Source organism: Solanum stenotomum, chromosome 1 (assembly GCF_019186545.1).
Source record: "Solanum stenotomum isolate F172 chromosome 1, ASM1918654v1, whole genome shotgun sequence".
NCBI classification, from domain to species: Eukaryota; Viridiplantae; Streptophyta; class Magnoliopsida; order Solanales; family Solanaceae; genus Solanum; species Solanum stenotomum.
The window spans coordinates 9374428-9395946 of record NC_064282.1 but is presented as its reverse complement, the minus strand read 5'-3'; the positions used below and the strand labels follow the sequence as shown (position 1 = coordinate 9395946).

The 21519-nt window shown below is 31.9% G+C and overlaps 3 protein-coding genes and 1 pseudogene across 3 annotated transcripts; all 4 read left to right on the top strand.

Moving 5' to 3' along the window:
• The first annotated feature begins 599 nt into the window (after positions 1 to 599).
• LOC125853682 (vetispiradiene synthase 1-like) lies at positions 600 to 2787 on the top strand (annotated as a pseudogene).
• LOC125853681 (vetispiradiene synthase 3-like) lies at positions 2590 to 3104 on the top strand. The gene is made up of 2 exons (XM_049533407.1): positions 2590 to 2697; positions 2808 to 3104. The coding sequence occupies exons 1-2, from the start codon at positions 2590 to 2592 to the stop codon at positions 3102 to 3104; spliced, it is 405 nt and encodes a 134-aa protein (XP_049389364.1).
• Positions 3105 to 10048: 6944 nt separating this feature from the next.
• On the top strand, positions 10049 to 12416 carry LOC125853677 (vetispiradiene synthase 1-like). Its single transcript, XM_049533403.1, is given in 8 exon segments — positions 10049 to 10168; positions 10249 to 10525; positions 10657 to 10955; positions 10957 to 11034; positions 11125 to 11339; positions 11567 to 11638; positions 11640 to 11688; positions 11785 to 12416. Coding segments are annotated over 8 exon segments (1653 nt in total). The 3' UTR covers positions 12328 to 12416.
• A 5378-nt stretch (positions 12417 to 17794) lies between these two features.
• On the top strand, positions 17795 to 20421 carry LOC125868239 (vetispiradiene synthase 1-like). Its single transcript, XM_049548871.1, has 6 exons — positions 17795 to 17981; positions 18111 to 18387; positions 18520 to 18892; positions 18986 to 19204; positions 19432 to 19570; positions 19667 to 20421. The coding sequence occupies exons 1-6, from the start codon at positions 17862 to 17864 to the stop codon at positions 20207 to 20209; spliced, it is 1671 nt and encodes a 556-aa protein (XP_049404828.1). The 5' UTR covers positions 17795 to 17861; the 3' UTR covers positions 20210 to 20421.
• The last annotated feature ends 1098 nt before the right edge of the window (positions 20422 to 21519 follow it).

Below are 21519 nucleotides of genomic sequence, written 5' to 3'. Positions count from 1 at the left end.
TTATCGGTTATTGGTTTATCAGTCAAACCAAATGAACGAAACCATGCACATGAATTCACAAATTGCATCTTGCTCAAAAGCAAACACTTTTACTTTGTAGAATAACCAAGAGTTCGAGATAGCCAAAAATAAAAGTAGGAAATTAAACTCTAAGCCAAAAACTTTAATTTATATACAATGGTATAAATAAATTATTTAATTTATTATTGAGTTATCGCTTAATCCGTTAAAAAAAAGTTTCAAACTATTAAGAACGAATAACCAGATAACAAAAGAAAATCAAAATCGCTATCATAAAAATAGGTAAATTGTTAACTCATTACTGATAAATGAAAAAAAAAATTAATACGAATTAATTAGATTTTCCTAATGTATAGTCAACAAAGTGCGGCAGTTGGATGACTAGCAACAGTAACAAGATATTTTTTAAACGTGAAAGATGGCTTAGACAAAGGCTCTCATGACCATACATTATAAATACTCACTTCCTCCTCTTACATTTTCATCATCACTTGTTCAGTTTCTCTACCACTTAACAAACAAAAGAAAGGAAAGGAAAGTCTCTCTGATTATCCACAAGCAAAGTGTATATACTAGAAATGGCCCCAGCTGCAGTAATGAGTAACTATCAAGAGGAGGAAATTATTCGCCCCGTTGCTGACTTCTCTCCAAGTCTTTGGGGTGATCGGTTCCGTTCATTCTCCCTTGACAATCAGGTATTTAAGGAACTTCCTTTGTAATGCTGTTATATATATAATCAGTTGTAATTGGAACAGACTTGTTTTTAAAATGATTTTTTTTTTTTGTTTTTATATATATGTAGAGGTTGCGGAGAAGTATGCTCAAGAGATTGAGACTTTGAAGGAACAAACAAGGAGTTTGTTGTCTGCTTCTTGTGGAATAACATTGACTGAGAAATTGAATCTGATAGACATTGTTGAGCGTCTTGGCATAGCTTGTCACTTTGAAAAACAAATAGACGACATGTTGAACCACATTTTTAACATTGATCCTAACTTTGAGGCTCATGAATACAATGATTTATGCATTTCATCCCTTCAATTTCGACTCCTAAGACAACATGGCTACAATATTTCTCCAAGTAATATATCTATTAAGTTCTACTTCATTAATTTCTTGTTATATCTTTAGTTTTGTTTTTCCCTAATTAAATGTACGAGGACTAACTTCTTTTTTTTCTTTTTCTTTGGACAAAATTTGAAGGAAATTTTGTTTTTGATTTGAACCAGAAATTTTTAACAGATTCCAAGATGCAAAGGGAAATTTAAACAAATCCATTGGTAACAACATCAGGGGTCTATTGAACTTATATGAAGCTTCACATGTAAGGACTCATGGAGACAACATCTTAGAAGAGGTGCTTTCATTTTCCACTGCTTATCTAGAATCTGCAGCTCCACATTTGAAGTCACCTCTGAGTAAACAAGTGATTCATGCCCTTGAGCAATCTCTCCATAAGGGCATTCCAAGAGTCGAGACACGCTACTTCATCTCCATCTATGAAGAGGAGGAATTTAAGAGTGATGTGCTGCTTCGATTTTCCAAACTGGACTTCAACTTACTTCAGATGTTGCACAAACAAGAACTAAGCGAAGTATCAAGGTACACTAATAATTTACATCAAAAATATAAATTATTTGTTGATAGTAATTTCTAAGATTGGTACTTATTCTGTAGGTGGTGGAAAGATTTAGATTTTGTGACAACCCTTCCATATGCTAGGGACAGAGCAGTCGAGTGCTACTTCTGGACAGTGGGAGTATATGCTGAACCTCAATACTCTCAGGCTCGTGTCGTGCTTGCTAAGACTGTAAAGAACTTGAGGTCTACACTGATGCCATACAGAGGTATGGACTACTTCTCAAACATTTTATCATTTAATTAGATGATCCCATAAAGGTGGGCGAACTGTCCATTTTGGTGTGTTTTTAGAGAGGTCCCTTTTGGTGTTTAAGGTTCAAAAAGTGTCCGTTTTGGTGCCGGGCTCAAGAAAAGACCATATCAAACAACATATTTATGTAAAATTGTATATATAACCCCCCCTCCCCCCTACAATTTGTAATTGGAGACATGCCTTGACGTCAAACACTAGATGTTTCTCCTTCTTGATGTATGTTATGTTAAATTGAACTTGTCAAATTCATTTGCTTTTGCATTTATTAGGTGGGATATTAGCCAAATTGATCGGCTCCCAGAGTACATGAAAATCAGCTACAAAGCACTTTTAGATCTCTATAACGATTATGAAACAGAGTTGTCAAAGGATGGCAGATCTGATGTTGTTCAATATGCAAAAGAAAGGGTATGAATCGTGAATTATACTGGTTAACTCAATATTAATCAGGTTTTTTTCTCCTCATTTTTGCTTATAATGAAAGTTATTGTTTTGATATGTAGTGATGGTTGAATGTCTTTGCTTGTTGTTTGACAGATGAAAGAAACAGTGAGAAACTACTTTGTGGAAGCCAAATGGTTAATTGATGGATATATGCCACCTTTTTCCTAGTATCTTAACCTACATTAGTTACTAGCACTTATTACTTGCTTACAACTACATCCTGCTTTGGCATGAAGTGTGCTAACAAGGAAGATTTTGAATGGTTGGCCAAGAACCCTAAAATTCTTGAAGCCAATGTGACCTTATGTCGAGTCATTGATGACCTAGCCACATATGAGGTATACATTGCATCAACTAAAGTTAGATATATGCGTTTACCTAGTTGCAACCATGAAGTGATAAAAATTGATTTCATACTTCTACGAACACATTCTAACTTCCAATCCAGGTTGAGAAGGATAGAGGTCAGATTGTAACTGGAATTGAGTGTTACATGAGAGATCATGGTGTATCAACAGAAGAGGCAATGGAAAAATTTCAAGAAATGGCTGAGATAGCGTGGAAGGATCTAAATGAAGGAATTCTACGACCAACTCCTGTATCTATGAAGATTCTCACTCGTATTCTCAATCTTGCTCGCATCATGGGTGTCATTTACAAGCATAACCAAGATGGATACACTCATCCTGAAAAAGTACTAAAACCTCACATTATGGCCTTGTTTGTGGACTCCATTAAAATTTAAAGCATCAATTGTTGTGTACGGGAGCACTTGGTTACTAGCCCCTCAAATAAGTAATTGATCTACATTTGATGGTATATCTGTAGCTAGTTACGGTAGCTAGGTAATCAAATAATAATAAAGAATATTCAAAGTATCAATTTCTTACAGGAAATAAATTATAATCACCATAATCTCAATCATTAAACTACTTATAAGACGAATCGTGATACTATACTGAGACACTTGGTTAATCATGTCCTTGGTCTAATAATGCAGGTCTATTGATCTAGGGGTCCATATTGACTAGCCTCATCAAAAATAAAATTATTGATTATGACCATTTCATTATTTTAGCAATTACTAGTACCTTTTTTCGCGTTCCTGGACTTTATAATGTCATAGACCGGAAATAAAAGGGAAAAAAAAGAGAGAGATTTGGGGGAGGAGAACCAGGGAAGAGGCTGTGCATGGAATGGGCAACTAGTAAAATTGTACATCTCATGCGCTGCCTCGTCCCTGTCTATCCTCTCCACTTTTGAATATCATTCTACACCATAATTACCTCAATATATAGGGACTCCTTTCGCCAATAATGCTAAACATTCCTTCCATCTGGAGTATACATGAAAAGGCCTTTTCCTGATGAAAATTTTCAATGACCAAAAGGTAATTAGTGCAATGGCTGTTTTTTGATGGAGTAAGGACCAGAAGAAGAAATAGTCATAGTACAAGTGATAGTACCACTAATTGAGGAGTACATACATAGGACCCTTTCTGTTTCTAACTTTTAATTGAATCCCATTGTACTGCAGATTCAGTTTGTAGTACAATAACAATGCTTTCCCCAAAATTAAAAGCTACTTTTAGATGCCCGTTTGAATTGACTTATTTTAGGTGTTTTTAAGCTAGAATAGCTTTTAAGCAGTTTTGAAGTGTTTGGGTAAAGTTAAAAAGTATTTATAAGCACTTATTTTAAAGCCAAAATAACAAAAATAAGCCAAAAATCATAAGTTAAAAATCCTAACTTAACATGGTATCAGAGCAGGGCCCGTCTCACCCGATGTTGGGGCCCCCAAAATCAAAATTGCCCACGCACCAGATGCTAAGCACTGGGCGTGAGGTGGGATGTTAAAGAATGACAAAAGTCCCACATCGGTGGTTAATGAGATGGGTGGACTCCTTATAAGGCTTGGTCAATCCTCCTCCCTTTGAGCTAGCTTATGGGGTGTGAGTTAGGCCTAAGACCTAATTTAACATGACTTATAAGTCATAAGCCAAAAGTCAATCCAAACAAGCAAGCTCTTTTAAATTACTAATACTCACACAGCTCGTACAAGTAATATTTTTGGAGACACCCTTCGCCTACGACCTAAGGTCGTAGATTCAAAGTCACTAAGCAAGGAAAAAGGTGAGATGCGTGTTGTGGGCACCCGACAGTCTCGCTGATCCAACTACCACACAATCCACTGTTAGCTACTGATGTTAACATCATCATATCATGCAACAACCAGCTATGTTGCCTATATTTGGGAAATTACAAATGATAAATTTTAAATAATACTCCCTCCGTCCACTTTTATCTGTTGCTTATTCCTAAAATGATTTTCATTTTTACGATTATATTTTTTCATGTTTTATCTTCAGCATTAAATATTCTTTCTCCAAATCATTTTTCAAGACTTAATACTAAACATCATTTAATAAGGATAGTTTGGTAAAATATTTATATCAATAATTGTTTTACTAATGGGTATGTTAAATCAAATGGTGACAAGTAAAACTAAATAGAGGGAGTATATTTGGATTATTGAATTGTCTTTGTGCTATAAAATAAAAATCAAAACATGAAAGAAAAAAAATAACAACTCATAAGTTAAGGTTAGAAAATATTGGGAATTAAATGATATTGTAGTGACATATAAATTAAATGATTTTTTTTTTAAAAATAGTCTTTTAATTTAAAGAAAAATGTATCTAGTAATAGTAGTATATATCTCCTAAAATTAATTATTATGTATGAAAAATAAAAATAAATTGATACACATTAAATCACAAGATGATCTACCCAAATGTAGTTAGAAGTCGCAGAATCTTGCTTCGACTTAAACTCATAAGTATTTAAATAGTAGGAGAAAAAAAAGGAGGGAGATGATAAGTACTTGAAACGAAAGATGGTAGAAAAGAAGACTCGAGAAATTGTGTATATTTCAACCAAATAAAATAGGAGTAGTAGAAAAGACTTATTTATGTAGAGAATTTAAGAGTAGTAGAAAAGACTTAATTAATTTATTATGAAATGTTATGAATAGTGGAAAAAACTCAATTTATTATAAGAGGTTAGAAGTAGTAGAAAAGACTCAATTTATTTATGAATTGGTTTTATTCTTTTAAATAAAATATTATAATGCAACGCTACCCTTTAGAGCTTTCCACTTTTAATATAAAATATAATGTAATAAAATGAATTCAATTTTTAAGATTTTCACTATTAAAATTATGAAAAATTAAAGTTGATTTTTTAGAAGTACAAAAATATCATAGATATTTAGTAGAACTTTCTAAAATTTGGTAGAGTAAATATCTTTGATATTTATACTTAAGAAAAGTATAAATGTTCTAGATAATTAGATATTTATAGTAAAGTATAGTAATATCTAGATTCTTGTTACATAGTTAAAAGACAAGGATATCTAGATATTTCTTGTAGATATATCTAGAATAATTTCTTGAAGCATCCCTATACAAGTATAAATAGGGGTGACATTAGGCATTTGTAATAAACCCAAGAAAACTCAAAAACAAATCTAATTCAAGAGTCTTCTTATATAAACAAACTCTCCTTTCTAGCTTCCTTTTCTTTAGTTGAATCTTTCAATTTTAGTTAACGATTTTGGGATAGCAGAAGGTTTCGCAATATACATTTCTTCTGCTATTCTCTACAAAAATAATTATACTACATTAAATTATGAGTTTGGATATAATAGGTAATAAATTTTAATATGTGATATATATATATATACACACTCTATACTGAAAGTTGCATCCGCTTCTGCGTGTAAGCCAAATAATTAATGTGAATCGGAGCATCCGTATTTTAGATTTTTGTTAGTAACAAGAATATTACCGCTCTTGCAATAGTCAGGTAAGAAATTAAATCAAGATAAGCTTTGATAATATTTACTTTCAGCGTGTGCTTTCTCAAACATCTCCACAGTATCAAGGTCCAAGGACAGAGATATAAAGGAGCTCAAGGGTGTTAATCTTAAATTAATATTAAAAATTACAGTGTATATACAGGGTTATATTCTGAATCTCCTTAATGAAAATTTTGACTCCTTTACAATACAATACACTACACTCTAAAAAAGATGATTGTTTGGGTACACGGATAAGGCGGGATATTTAAGTTTGGAATTAGATTGATACTTTATTCCTTACCACATCCAACTTAGAATTTTTCTATGAATAAACTAGTCCATGAGTTATAATTGCGAGATAATTTTGTCCGCGTACAAAACGAATAGCAAATTCATCAAAGTAGACCTAGCTACTCCACTGCATAGCTACGTAAAGAACACAAATAAAACATTGTTTTATGAAGTAAAAATATCCGGAGGAAGATGAAATGCACTGAAGGAAAAACAATGGCACATCACACAAGGAATATAATATTAGTAGAAAAGATATATTATCATCTTATCATGATATCATATATATATATATTATAAGTGGAAAGTTCCAAAGTGAAAAGTTAAATTACCATTTTGCCTCTTTTCTAAATTAAAATTTGATTAAAGATAAATATTTTAATTACATAATGATAGAATTTGAAGTCCTTAAGCCTTGTAATAATTAAATTATCATTTTCTTGATAAATGACTAAATGAGTACATTGATATTGCTTTTAATAGTAATTATAAATCTCATAATGGAAAAAGTTAAAAAGTTATGATATGAAAAGTCATTCATCACTTTAATGTAGAAATCAATTTCAGAATTAAAATTTGAATTTAAAGGGTCATTTCTTAATGCTATATAAGAACCAACTTACAAAGATGGAAGCTCACAATAGGAAATCGAATTAAGTAAATTGCACAATTCAACATGAGAAGATAAGAGAGTTAGAAGTTACAAGTGAGGATAACCAAAAAAATGCTGAAAATTGGTAATCAAGAAGAAAAAATAGCAGCAGAAAAAAAAAGAGTAAATTTAATACACGTGTAGTATTAAACAGTGAACAGTCTTATGTTGATATGTTGTCTCTAATAATAACAAAGTTTTCTTTTCAGAGCATGAGGACTTTCTTTGCAATATCCTCAACTTTTGTTCTTGCTTTCTTTCTCCATTATAGAATTTTTCTTTCATGAAACATTCATGGGTGTTGACTTGATGTATAGATATCAATTTAAGGTATATGTAGAAACTTTCTTATTGTGCATTTAAATGAGAACCATTAATCATTTTTGTTATTCATTTTTGCACATACTAATATATCATATGTTTGGACCTAATAACATAAAAATGTACCTCATTATTTTAGTTACCAAACTAAATTTTGCAGATTCATCAAATGTCTAATCATTTGACATACAATAAAGAAGTTATTTGAATACATTGATTGTTTATCGATTTTAAATTATATTTTTTATTTGAATAGCTTGTGATACCGATTAAAATGTGATTTTTGACAATAATTCATACCTTTCACAGGACTCACATGCAAAACATGTGTCCAGGACTAGTATTATTAAAAGTGGAAAACTCCAAAATGAAAAGTTGAATTACTATTTTACCCCTAGATTTAATTAAAATATTAAAAAATATAAAAAATTAAATTAATTTAATTATTCTTTTAAAACCCAAACATGATGAATTTGAGTAAATTAAATCCAATATAGCCCAGGTTCATTTAACTAATAGTTCATTTACTTTTAATATGACAACGTTTTAGTCTTTTAACATTCTCTTTGAATGTAGGTATAATGCATTAAGTTTGGAAATTAGATCTTTATTTAAAAAAGAAAAAAACATCTCATAACAATTGGTCTTTTCTACTACTTCAAACATCTTATAATAAAGTGAGTCTCTTCTACTTCTCCTAACATTTCATAAATAAATTGAGTCTTTTCTACTATTCCTAACATCTCATTATAAATAAATCTTTTTTACTATTTCATTTGGTTAAAATATTCACAATTTCTTGAGCCTTTTCCTCCACCATCTTTAGTTTTAGGTACTTATCATCCCCATCCCCATCTTTTTTTTTTTTGCTTACTTTCTTAATATTCATATGTTTGAATCGAAACAAGGTTTTATGACTTCTAACCATGTTTGGATTGATCATGATGCGATTCAATATATGCATCAATTTAGTTTTTATTTTTCATGCATAATAGTTAATTTTACAACATAAATATCTTTTATTACAATTGTATTTATCTTTAAATTAAAGTACTATATATATATCACTAAAGTAACATCAAAATTGCAGAACTTCTAATCTCAATTTATGAGTTTGTTATTTATTTTTTATTGTATTGCTTTGATTTTTATTTTATAGCACATAAAAAGTCTAATAATATATATGTCATTTAAAATTTATCATTTGTAATATAAAATTTATTTTAAATATTTTAGGATAAAATATACAATGCATGTTCCCAGAGTAGTAGTTATCTTAGTTAGCAAATATATTAGTACTATTACATATAGTCAAGTAAGGATCATGAGGGAAAAAATAGTCAGGGATGACAACATTAAGCAGAAGATGTTTTCGGTAACTTAGAGCCCGATTGGCATTGTTGTTAGGAGGTTAAAAGTGTTTTTTCATGAAAAAAATATAGTGTTTGGCAAATTCTTAAAATTGCTTTTAAATAAAAGCAGAAGCGGAAACTGTTTTTCTGTTGTTAGGAAGAAACTAAAAATGTCTGCTTTTAAAAAAAAGCAAAAGCATAAAACTATTTTCTTAAAGACTAAGATATCCCTCACAAGTCTCATATATACATATTTACCAATATATCCTTATTAATTAATTAGCATATCTCATAAGTTTGGTTAAGTTTCAATCAAGAATTTTTATTTATTTATTTAATAACTTTTTATTTTTTATTTTATGTTTATATATTATTATTATTTATTATTTTATGTTTTATTTTACAGAATCATAAATAAATGTAATAACAACATTTTGTAGAAATAAAAATATGAAGGACTTTATTTATTTTTGTGGTGAATTTTTCGTATATAGTGGTTTAATTTGTGGAATGATTTTTAAATTTATTTTTCTTGATATTTTGAATTATATTTAAGCCATCATGTTAATATTATATTAATATTTTATTTATTTATTTATGTATGTATAATATTGATTGAAAATTTGAATATAAAATAATCTTAATATTAAAAATACATTCATACTTACCATTTTTCGTAATTTGACTCTCAAAACCACTTTTTAAAAAAGATTAATCAAACACGATATCCCTATAAGTTTCTATATATTTTCTTGTACATTAGCTTTGTAGTCCCCAAGTTGAAGAAATACAAAATCCAGAAAATTTCTCACGATCCTTTCTAGTATATTTCTTTATATTCTTTCAGAGGAAAGGGCATGCTGTTTGCAATAATTTAGATAAAAGTAGGCTGCAGGTTTTACCAAAAAAAAGTCATGTTGCCATATTATATATGATACTTATATCTTTAGACCAGTACTGACTATATAGGAGGCGTATTGTCAAGTGTGGCAACCGCCAACCGGACTACTACAGTAGAGTATTATAAAGAATTTTAATCGTGAAAGATGGCTGTGGCAAAGGTTCTCACTTCTCACCATTCATTCTTTATAAATACTCTTACAATTCCATCATCACTTGTTCAATTCTCTTCTACAAAGATATATAACAAACAAAAGAAAGAAAGAAAATTCTCTCTGTTTTTTCCACAAGCAAAGAGTGAACACACTAGAAATGACCCCAGCTGCTGTAGTAATGAGTAACTACGGAGAGGAGGAGATTGTTCGCCCCATAGCTGACTTCTCTCCAAGTCTTTGGGGTGATCGTTTTCATTCGTTCTCCCTCGACAATCAGGTATCTATCTATCTATTTTGTACATGTCTTTCTTATTTTCTTGTCTTTTTTTAATTTGATCTTTTTAAATATATTTGCAGATTGCTGGAAAATATGCTCAAGAGATCGAAACTTTGAAGGAACAATCAAGAATTATATTATCTGCATCTTCTCGAAGAACATTGGCTGAGAAATTGGATCTGATAGACATTGTTGAGCGCCTTGGCATTGCTTATCATTTTGAAAAACAAATAGATGATATGTTGGATCAATTTTACAAAGCACATCCTAACTTTGAGGCTCATGAGTACAATGATTTACAAACTTTATCCGTTCAATTTCGACTATTGAGACAACATGGTTACAATATCTCCCCAAGTAGGTCTATTCTACACATGTTTTTCATTTATTGTTGTATTTACGTTTCTTGCTTACACCAAGGAATTTTTATTGTTTTTTTTCACTTTTTCTTACTAAAAGCTAATCTTTTATTTTTGTTCATGATCCAGAACTTTTTAGCAGATTCCAAGATGCAAAAGGCAAATTTAACGAATCTCTTAGTAACGACATCAAGGGTCTTTTGAACTTATACGAAGCCTCACATGTAAGGACTCATGGAGAAGATATTTTGGAAGAGGCACTTGCTTTCTCTACTGCTCATCTTGAATCTGCAGCTCCACATTTGAAGTCACCTCTGAGTAAGCAAGTCACACATGCCCTTGAGCAATCTCTCCATAAGAGCATTCCAAGAGTTGAGACACGATACTTCATCTCTATCTATGAAGAGGAGGAACAGAAGAATGATGTATTTGCTTCGATTTGCAAAACTGGACTTCAACTTACTTCAGATGTTGCACAAACAAGAACTCAGTGAAGTATCAAGGTATGCTAATAATTTACATGAAAAATATTACTATTATTTGTTTGTAGTGACTCTCAGAATCTGATACATATGTTGTTACTTACTTTGTAGGTAGTGGAAAGATTTGGATTTTGTGACAACGCTTCCATATGCTAGGGATAGAGCAGTCGAATGTTACTTTTGGACGATGGGGGTGTATGCTGAACCTCAATACTCTCAGGCTCGTGTCATGCTTGCTAAGACTATAGCAATGATTTCTATAGTAGATGACACATTTGATGCTTATGGCATTGTAAAAGAACTTGAAATCTACACCGATGCCATACAGAGGTATGGACTACTTCTCAAACCATTTTATCATTTAATTGGAAGATCCCATAAAGGTGGGAAAAGAGCATATCAAACAACATATTTGTGTTCAATTTTAATTTTTTGCCTACAATTTATTATCTGAGACAAGCCTAGGAGTCAAACACTAGATATTTCTGCTTCTTCGTATGATATATGTTCTGTTAAATTGATATACTTATCAAATTCATTTCTTTTTCATTTATTAGGTGGGATATTAGCCAAATTGATCGGCTCCCTGATTACATGAAAATCAGTTACAAAGCACTTTTAGATCTCTACAATGTCCAAGGATGGTAGATCTGATGTTGTTCACTACGCGAAAGAAAGAGTATGAATCGTGACTTTCTCCTTCATTTTTGATTAAAATGAAATTTGTTCTTCAACTATGTACTGATGGTTGAATGTCTTGGCTTGTTGTTGACAGATGAAAGAAATCGTGAGAAACTATTTTGTGGAAGCAAAATGGTTCATTGAAGGATATATGCCGCCAGTCTCTGAGTATCTTAGCAATGCATTAGCTACCAGCACTTATTACTTGCTTACGACTACATCTTATTTGGGAATGAAGTCTGCTAACAAGGAAGATTTTGAATGGTTGGCCAAGAACCCTAAAATTCTTGAGGCTAATGTGACGTTATGCCGAGTCATTGATGACATAGCCACCTATGAGGTTGAGAAGGGTAGAGGTCAGATTGCAACTGGAATTGAATGTTACATGAGAGATTATGGTGTATCCACAGAAGAGGCCATGGAAAAATTCCAAGAAATGGCTGAGACAGCATGGAAGGATGTAAATGAAGGAATCCTTCGACCAACTCCTGTCTCTACAGAGATTCTCACTCGCATTCTCAATCTTGCTCGCATTATTGATGTTACTTATAAGCACAATCAAGATGGATACACTCATCCGGAAAAAGTACTAAAACCTCATATTATTGCGTTGTTGGTGGACTCTATTGAAATTTAAATCATCGATTGTTTTGTACATCTGGGAGCACTTGCTTCCCATCCCCTAAAATTATAAGTATTTGATTGATGCCTTGTTCGTATCTATGCTGCTAGGCGCTAGCTAAGATAGGAGTTGCTGGAGATACATGTTATAGTGCAGTGCAGTTAATTTCTTAATTATTTTTTTGTATCATTATTGACATTACTGCTTTTTATAGCTACTCTTTTTTGCTAGAGATTTCAGATTAAATCGGTGTCACTTCAGCAGTTGCAACAGATCCTGATTAACCGTAAGTAATGGTGAGTTAATGTCAAAATAAGCCCATGATAACACATCAAAATATAAAGAGAAGCAAACTCCCAAATATAATATAAACCTCTTAAATATAGTACAAAGTATCAATTTCATACGGGAAGTAAAACATTAAAATAGCCATAATCTCAAACACAATTCTACTTATAAGGCAAATTGTGATAATATTCCTGCCATCTTTGAGAAATAAAAATGAAAAGTTCTTTTCTTGAAAATTTCTAACGGCTGTTTTATGATGGAATAAGGACTAAAGAGTAGAAGAAAAGAAGGCAAACAATAGTCTTAGTACACCACTAATTGAGGTGTACAGACAAAGGACCCTCTCTGTTTCTAAGTGCTAACTGGGTTTGTAGTACAAAAAAGCAGGTTTACCCCAAAATTAAAAGCTACTGCTAATGCTAGATAAAAGCTCTTTAAAAATAAGTACTTACTATTTTATTACGATTTCAACTAGTAGAAAATAATGTAGAAGTAGTATGAGTGGTCATATTACACTGATGGTAAAAATTTAACTGCAGGGGGTGTTTACACCAGATTGTAAAGCCTCTCAAATAAGATGAGTGGTTGCTTCCTCTAAGGTGTTTTCACCTTAAGTACTGAAAGATTCGTGTAAGCCCAAATTAAAGCCCATTGAAGATATCACTATTGAAACTCTTCCTTAATTTTTAACCATTGCCTTTTCACAAAATATATGGTTGGGAATCAACGAGAAGATAACCCTTACTGCAATGGATAGGTGAAAAAATAAAGTTAATGTTTTCTAATATCCTCTTTCAAACATACACGTGGCACTCCATTGGCGATGTGAACCACTTAATTTATTTTTTTTGATGTGTTTATTTCTTTACTCTTAACTGCACAGTACACTCTAAAAGAAATTTAAAATTCCAACTTCATCAAATAGACTCAGCTACTCCTGTGCATGTTGGAAAAAACGTGGATTGACACAAAAATATATATGATCAAAATAATTAAAATAAAATAAGATAATAATGACATCAAAATTTTACGTGGAAATCATTATAAATAAGGAAAAAATCAGGGGCCAAGAAGAGCAACTGATATCACTATAACAAAGAATTTTACATTGTGTAATCACGAGTACAATACTCAAAGTGACTACTATACACTCAAAAGGAATAACACTCTTTTGATTTTCCACCTTACTAAAAATATCATTCACATTCTATTTTTCTTCACAGACTTAGTCTGAAAACCTCATTGTTAAAGAATGACAAAAGTCCCACATCGGTGGTTAATGAGATGGGTGGACTCCTTATAAGGCTTGGGCAATCCTCCTCCCTTTGAGTTAGCATTTGGGGTGTGAGTTAGGTCTAAGACCTAATTTAACATAGTATCAGAGCAGGGCCCGTCTCACCCAATGTGGGGGCCCCCAAAATCAAAATTGTCCACGCACCAGATGCTAAGCACTGGGCGTGTTAAAGAATGACAAAAGTCCCACATCGGTGGTTAATGAGATGGGTGGACTCCTTATAAGGCTTGGGCAATCCTCCTCCCTTTGAGCTAGCTTTTGGGGTGTGAATTAGGCCTAAGACCTAATTTAACACTCACAATTTTCTATATTTTTCTTTCTTTGTGATTGTGTTTCTCGACATTTGTTGTCAACTACAAACTTGCCAACCATTGACAATTTTCTTTCATTGTGATTGTGTTTCTTGACATTTGTTGTCAATTACAAATTTGTCAATCATTGACAATTGCCTGCATCAAATGTTAAAATCAATATAGGAGCTGAACCCCACCGTGCATAGCGACATGATTATCACAAATGAAGAAACCTTACTCCTATACTAGAACTAGGTTCTTGTACTTTTGTCGAGACAAACAAAACGCAACACAATAAAAAAGAGAGAGATTTTATCATGGAAACCTTCCTATCTCAAGGAAGGTAAAAACCACACCACAATCTTATTCACTTCAAGATTCACGTCATTTTCAAGATTACAACTCAAACGGAACTAACTCTAGTATCTTTAACTCTCCAATGATTAACTATAATCGAAGACTCAACTCTCCAAGAAGTTAAACTCGCTTCTTGTTACAATTCTCTCACAACTCCCTCTTAACTCTATCCTCCAAGAAGTCAAACTCACTTTTTGTTACAATTCTCTCAAGACTCTACCCTCCAAGAAGTCAAACCCACTTCTTGTTACAATTCTCTCAAGACTCTATTCTCCAAGAAGTCAAACTCACTCCTTTTTACACAATCTAGGAATTATTACAACTCAATAATAAACCTAGAACAAATCAATAAAGACTAATAATCCTAGACTTTAATTAATCAGACTTCAACAATCAATAGTTCAGACTTGAACACAACTCGTGAATCTGGTCCTCGTATTGTTGTGACGAAGAATGAACCTGGTCCTCGTGTTGTTGTGACGAAGCCCTGCAGTTTTGCTCCAATGACTATTGCTCTCAAGATGATGAATTTTGTGAATATGCAATAGACATCGTTCTGGCTTTGCTGGAAAATTCTCTCAATTTGTGTTTATGCAAAGACGACTCTTTTCCCTCTTTGGCTTGAACCTTTTATAGAGTTTGATTTGCCTTCATCAACTTCTACAAGGAAAGGAATAACAAATCATTTTCCTTCTTGAACTTGTCTATATTTACTTCTTAATTGCTACTTCTTTATTTTTTTTCCTTATTTGACTTGAATTGCTACTTCTTTATTTATTTTCTTCTTTATTTTTTTCCTTATTTGTTTCTTTCCTTCTTTATTTCTTTCCTTCTTTGCTTCTGTGTTTCAGGTCTTTCTTTATTTCCTTTTTATCTCCCTTATTTCTGTACTTTTTTTTCTTTGCCGCAATCTTTCATATTTGTACAGATTAACTGCAGTCACGTGTGAGAATCTGATTCACCTTATAGAGTACACATAAGACAACAAGTAGTGAACCATATTCACTTTATCAATCATCAAAAATAATTTATATGTTCTCCTCCAACAACAAATAAAGCATGATTTCTTGTAGTTAAAAAATCCAAAGGATCGAAGACGCCACGCACTGAAGGAAAATCAGAGGACTCAAGGAATATAAAATTAGAAGATAATGCATACAACACATAATATAGTCAAGTAAGGATTATGGAAAAAAAAATAGTCAAGGATGTCAGCATGCATTCAGTAACAGGAATTTGGAAAACGTGAAAGACGCCCTTATTTACGTAGTTGATTTAATTTAAAGTAGAAAAAAAGGCATGCTGGTCACAAGAATTAAGATGAGATAGTGATAATATCAATCCAAAAAAAAAAAACATTTTGCCATATCATAAAACTATATCTATACATGGGCGGAGCTACAGTCAAATAAGGATGATCAGCCGAATATCTTTCATCAAAAAATTATATGATTACATAGGTAAAATATTATCTAATATCTGAATATATAATAAATTGAACACTCTCCCATATCTTCTGTTCTTCTTTATATTTTAGCCTTAAATTTTGATTAACCTAATAATTAATCTTAAAGTTTGATTAACTTAATAATTAAAATTTATTTTTATATTTTCGATCTATATTATGTGAATTATTAGATATAACACACTCTCAAGAAAAATACTCAAGAAATTGTGAATATTTTAACCAAATGAAATAGTAAAAAAGACTTATTTATAATGTAATGTTATGAGTAGTAGAAAAGACTCAATTAAAAAATAGATATTAGGAATAGTAGAAAAGACTCAATTTATTATTAGATGTTAGGAGTAGTAGAAAAGAACCAATTTATATATGAGATATTTTATTGTTTTAAACAAAAATATTATAAAAACAAAATTATTGTACTATTTAATTAATTAGATTAAGTATAATATTTTGATTTAGTGTAGGAATGAAATAATAGCATTTTAGAGCTTTCCACTTTTAGTATAAAATATGGCATGATGATAATATATATATATATTAAGATGAGTAATCATATGTACTAAAGCTTCATGTAAGTAGAGGTGGATCGGAGAATTAATTAATGAATTCAAGCTTTCAAGATTTTCACTGTCGAAATTATTACACTGTTAAATTATTAATTCTAATCTAATACCTGATAAGATTTTAATAAGTTATTATAATGAAAGTTACGTCCGTATTTTAGATTTTGTTAGTAACAATAATATTAGTGTTCTTGCAATAGACAGTTAAGAAATTAAATTAAGATAAGCTTTGATAATATTTACTTTCAGCGTGTGCTTTCTCAAACATGCATGCGGCACTCCACAGTACCAAGGACAGAGAGATAGGAGCGCTAGGGTGTTTATCTAAATATTATAAATTACAATGAATATATAAATGTTATATTTTGAATCTCGCTTTAACTGAAAAAATATTTTAAATCTCTTTAATGAAAAGCTTGACTCTTTCATAGTACACTCTAAAAATGATGGTTGTTTGGTATGCGGAATAATGTGGGATATTTAAATTTGGGATTAAATTAATTTATATCGTATTTAGTTGACATTATAAATTATCCCTGAATATCAGACTCTTACCCAATCCAACTTGGAATTATTTTATGGATAAACTAGTACATAAATTATAATCGCGAAATAACTTGGTCTGTGTACTAATCGAATAGCAAGTTCATCAAAGTAGACCCTGCTACTCCAATGCATAGGTACGTAAAGAACACAAAGTAAAACATTGTTTTATGAAGTAAAAAAATCCGGAGGAAGACGAAATGCACTGTAAGGAAAAATAAATGACACATCACACAAGGAATATAAAATTAGTAGAAAAGGCATACATTATAAATAGTAGTAGTTGTCTTAGATAGCAAATATATTACATATAGTCAAGTAAGTATCATGAGGAAAAAAATAGTCAAGGATGACAGCATTAAAAGGCATGCTGTTTACAAGAATTTAGATAAAAGTAGTGTAACAAATTGTAGGCTGCAAGTATATACAAGTTTTACCAAAAAAAGAGAAAAAATGTGTTGCCATATTTTATATAATATGATATATCTTTAGACTATATAGGAGGAGTATTGTATTGTCAAGTGTGGCAACCGCCAACCGGACTACTATAGTATAGTATTATAAAGAATTTTAATCGTACGTGAAAGATGGCTGTGGCAAAGGCTCTCACAATTCATTCGTTATAAATACTCATTTCTTTCTCTTACAATTCCATCATCACTTGTTCAGTTCTCTACTACAAATACATTATACAAAGAAAGGAAATTCTCTCTGTTTTTCCACAAGCAAAGAGTATACTATAAATGGCCTCAGCTGCTGCAGTAATGAATAACTACCAAGAGGAGGACATTGTTCGACCTGTTGCTGACTTCTCTCCAAGTCTTTGGGGTGATCGTTTCCATTCATTCTCCCTCGACAATCAGGTATCTATTCATTTTGTACAAGTCTTTCATTTTCTTTATCTTGTTGGATGAATAGGGACATTCATTTCTGACTTTGAATGTAATAATGTAACATACATTTTAATTTGATCTTTTTAAATATATTTGCAGATTGCTGGAAAATATGCTCAAGAGATCGATACTTTGAAGGAACAATCAAGAGCTATATTATCTGCATCTTCTCGAAGAACATTGGCTGAGAAATTGGATCTGATAGACATTGTTGAGCGCCTTGGCATTGCTTATCATTTTGAAAAACAAATAGATGATATGTTGGATCAATTTTACAAAGCACATCCTAACTTTGAGGCTCATGAGTACAATGATTTACAAACTTTATCCGTTCAATTTCGACTATTGAGACAACATGGTTACAATATCTCCCCAAGTAGGTCTATTATATACATGTTTTTCGTTTATTGTTATATTTATGTTTCTTGCTTACACCAAGGAATTTTTATTTTATTTTTTTCACTTTTACTTACTAAAAGCTAATCTTTTATTTTTGTTCATGATTCAGAACTTTTTAGCAGATTCCAAGATGCAAAAGGCAAATTTAACGAATCTCTTAGTAACGACATCAAGGGTCTTTTGAACTTATACGAAGCTTCACATGTAAGGACTCATGGAGAAGATATTTTGGAAGAGGCACTTGCTTTCTCTATTGCTCATCTTGAATCTGCAGCTCCACATTTGAAGTCACCTCTGAGTAAGCAAGTGACACATGCCCTTGAGCAATCTCTCCATAAGAGCATTCCAAGAGTTGAGACACGATACTTCATCTCTATCTACGAAGAGGAGGAACAGAAGAATGATGTGTTGCTTCAATTTGCAAAACTGGACTTCAACTTACTTCAGATGTTGCACAAACAAGAACTCAGTGAAGTATCAAGGTATGCTAGTAATTTACATGAAAAATAATACTGCTATTATTTGTTTATAGTGACTCTCAAAATCTGATATATATGTTGTTACTTACTTTGTAGGTGGTGGAAAGATTTGGATTTTGTGACAACACTTCCATATGCTAGGGACAGAGCAGTTGAGTGCTACTTTTGGACGATGGGAGTGTATGCTGAACCTCAGTACTCTCAGGCTCGTGTCATGCTTGCTAAGACTATAGCAATGATTTCTATAGTAGATGACACATTCGATGCTTATGGCATTGTAAAAGAACTTGAGATATACACCGATGCCATACAGAGGTATGGACTACTTCTCAAACTATTTTATCATTTAATTGGAAGATCCCATAAAGGTGGGAAAAGAGCATATCAAACAACATATTTGTGTTCAATTTTAATTTTTTGCCTACAATTTATTATCTGAGACAAGCCTAGGAGTCAAACACTAGATATTTCTGCTTCTTCGTATGATATATGTTCTGTTAAATTGATATACTTATCAAATTCATTTCTTTTTCATTTATTAGGTGGGATATTAGCCAAATTGATCGGCTCCCTGATTACATGAAAATCAGTTACAAAGCACTTTTAGATCTCTACAATGATTATGAAATGGAGTTGTCCAAGGATGGTAGATCTGATGTTGTTCACTACGCGAAAGAAAGAGTATGAATCGTGACTTTCTCCTTCATTTTTGATTAAAATGAAATTTGTTCTTCAACTATGTACTGATGGTTGAATGTCTTGGCTTGTTGTTGACAGATGAAAGAAATCGTGAGAAACTATTTTGTGGAAGCAAAATGGTTCATTGAAGGATATATGCCGCCAGTCTCTGAGTATCTTAGCAATGCATTAGCTACCAGCACTTATTACTTGCTTACGACTACATCTTATTTGGGAATGAAGTCTGCTAACAAGGAAGATTTTGAATGGTTGGCCAAGAACCCTAAAATTCTTGAGGCTAATGTGACGTTATGCCGAGTCATTGATGACATAGCCACCTATGAGGTTGAGAAGGGTAGAGGTCAGATTGCAACTGGAATTGAATGTTACATGAGAGATTATGGTGTATCCACAGAAGAGGCCATGGAAAAATTCCAAGAAATGGCTGAGACAGCATGGAAGGATGTAAATGAAGGAATCCTTCGACCAACTCCTGTCTCTACAGAGATTCTCACTCGCATTCTCAATCTTGCTCGCATTATTGATGTTACTTATAAGCACAATCAAGATGGATACACTCATCCGGAAAAAGTACTAAAACCTCATATTATTGCGTTGTTGGTGGACTCTATTGAAATTTAAATCATCGATTGTTTTGTACATCTGGGAGCACTTGCTTCCCATCCCCTAAAATTATAAGTATTTGATTGATGCCTTGTTCGTATCTATGCTGCTAGGCGCTAGCTAAGATAGGAGTTGCTGGAGATACATGTTATAGTGCAGTGCAGTTAATTTCTTAATTTTTTTTTTTGTATCATTATTGACATTTTAAATTATATATATATATATATATATATATATCACTGCTTTTTATAGCTACTCTTTTTAGCTAGAGATTTCAGATAAAATCGGTGTCACTTCAGCAGTTGCAACAGATCCTGATTAACCGTGAGGAATGGTGAGTAAATATCAAAATAAGCCCATGATAACACATCAAAATATAAACGCAATCTCACAAATATAATAAACCTCTTAAAAATAGTACGAAGTAGCAATTTCATACAGGAAGTAAAACATTAAAATCGCCATAATCTCAAACACAATTCTACTTATAAGGCAAAATGTGATAATATTCCTGCCATCTTTGAGAAAAAAAATGAAAAGTTCTTTTCTTGAAAATTTCTAATGGCTGCTTTATGATTGATAAGGGTTCCAATTGAGGATGAAACCAATTGAAATCAAATGGGGAATGAAACAACACAAAAGTAAGATAGATGAGAAATAAGAGATGAGAAGAGAAGAAAGAAAAGCAATTGAATAAACAATCAACTAAGGAAGAAGAGAAACTTGAATTCGAAAAGAAACAACTCAAATTGAAAACCACAAATGAGCAATCTCAAGTGAAATCAAGGTTAAAGAAGTCCTAAATCAACAATGAGAATCCACCCATCACTAATCTAGATTAAGCTATACTAAGCTAGGCTATCCTAAAGGGATTCCACCCTTAAACTACACTCTTGAAAGAGCTTGTTCATTTCACATTCAAAATCCATATAGTCTAAATCTTCCAAATAAAAGAGACTATTATTTATACTAATAAAATAAAGAAGACACTTATTTGACAATTTTACCTTTAATGAGGTAAGAGCCTTGTTTGATTGACTTCTTTTGTGAATTCTTGAAAATAAAGTAAAGAAGACACTTCTTTAACAATTTTACCCTTAATGAGGTAAGGGCCTTGTTTGGTTGTCTTTCTTTTGTGAATTCTTGAAATTATGAGATGACTATTTGCACAAATGGCCTCTTTCTTCTTTCTCTTCACTTAGATGGACCTTCCACACATTGTACTTCTTGATTTTGTGTCCATCAAGCTCCTCTAATGCTTTTACGCGATCCATGCTATCCATGTTGTTATCAATGATGGAGTAAGGACTAGAGAGTAGAAGTAGTAT

Bases quoted from the DNA above. Each gene is read 5' to 3' on its own strand.
- LOC125868239 (XM_049548871.1), top strand. From the start codon at position 17,862: ATGGCCTCAGCTGCTGCAGTAATGAATAACTACCAAGAGGAGGACATT. The intron at 18,388-18,519 runs GTAGGTCTATTA...TTCATGATTCAG, and splicing joins TGGTTACAATATCTCCCCAA to AACTTTTTAGCAGATTCCAA. The intron at 19,205-19,431 runs GTATGGACTACT...TTCATTTATTAG, and splicing joins TACACCGATGCCATACAGAG to GTGGGATATTAGCCAAATTG.
- LOC125853681 (XM_049533407.1), top strand. From the start codon at position 2,590: ATGAAGTGTGCTAACAAGGAAGATTTTGAATGGTTGGCCAAGAACCCT. The intron at 2,698-2,807 runs GTATACATTGCA...CTTCCAATCCAG, and splicing joins ATGACCTAGCCACATATGAG to GTTGAGAAGGATAGAGGTCA.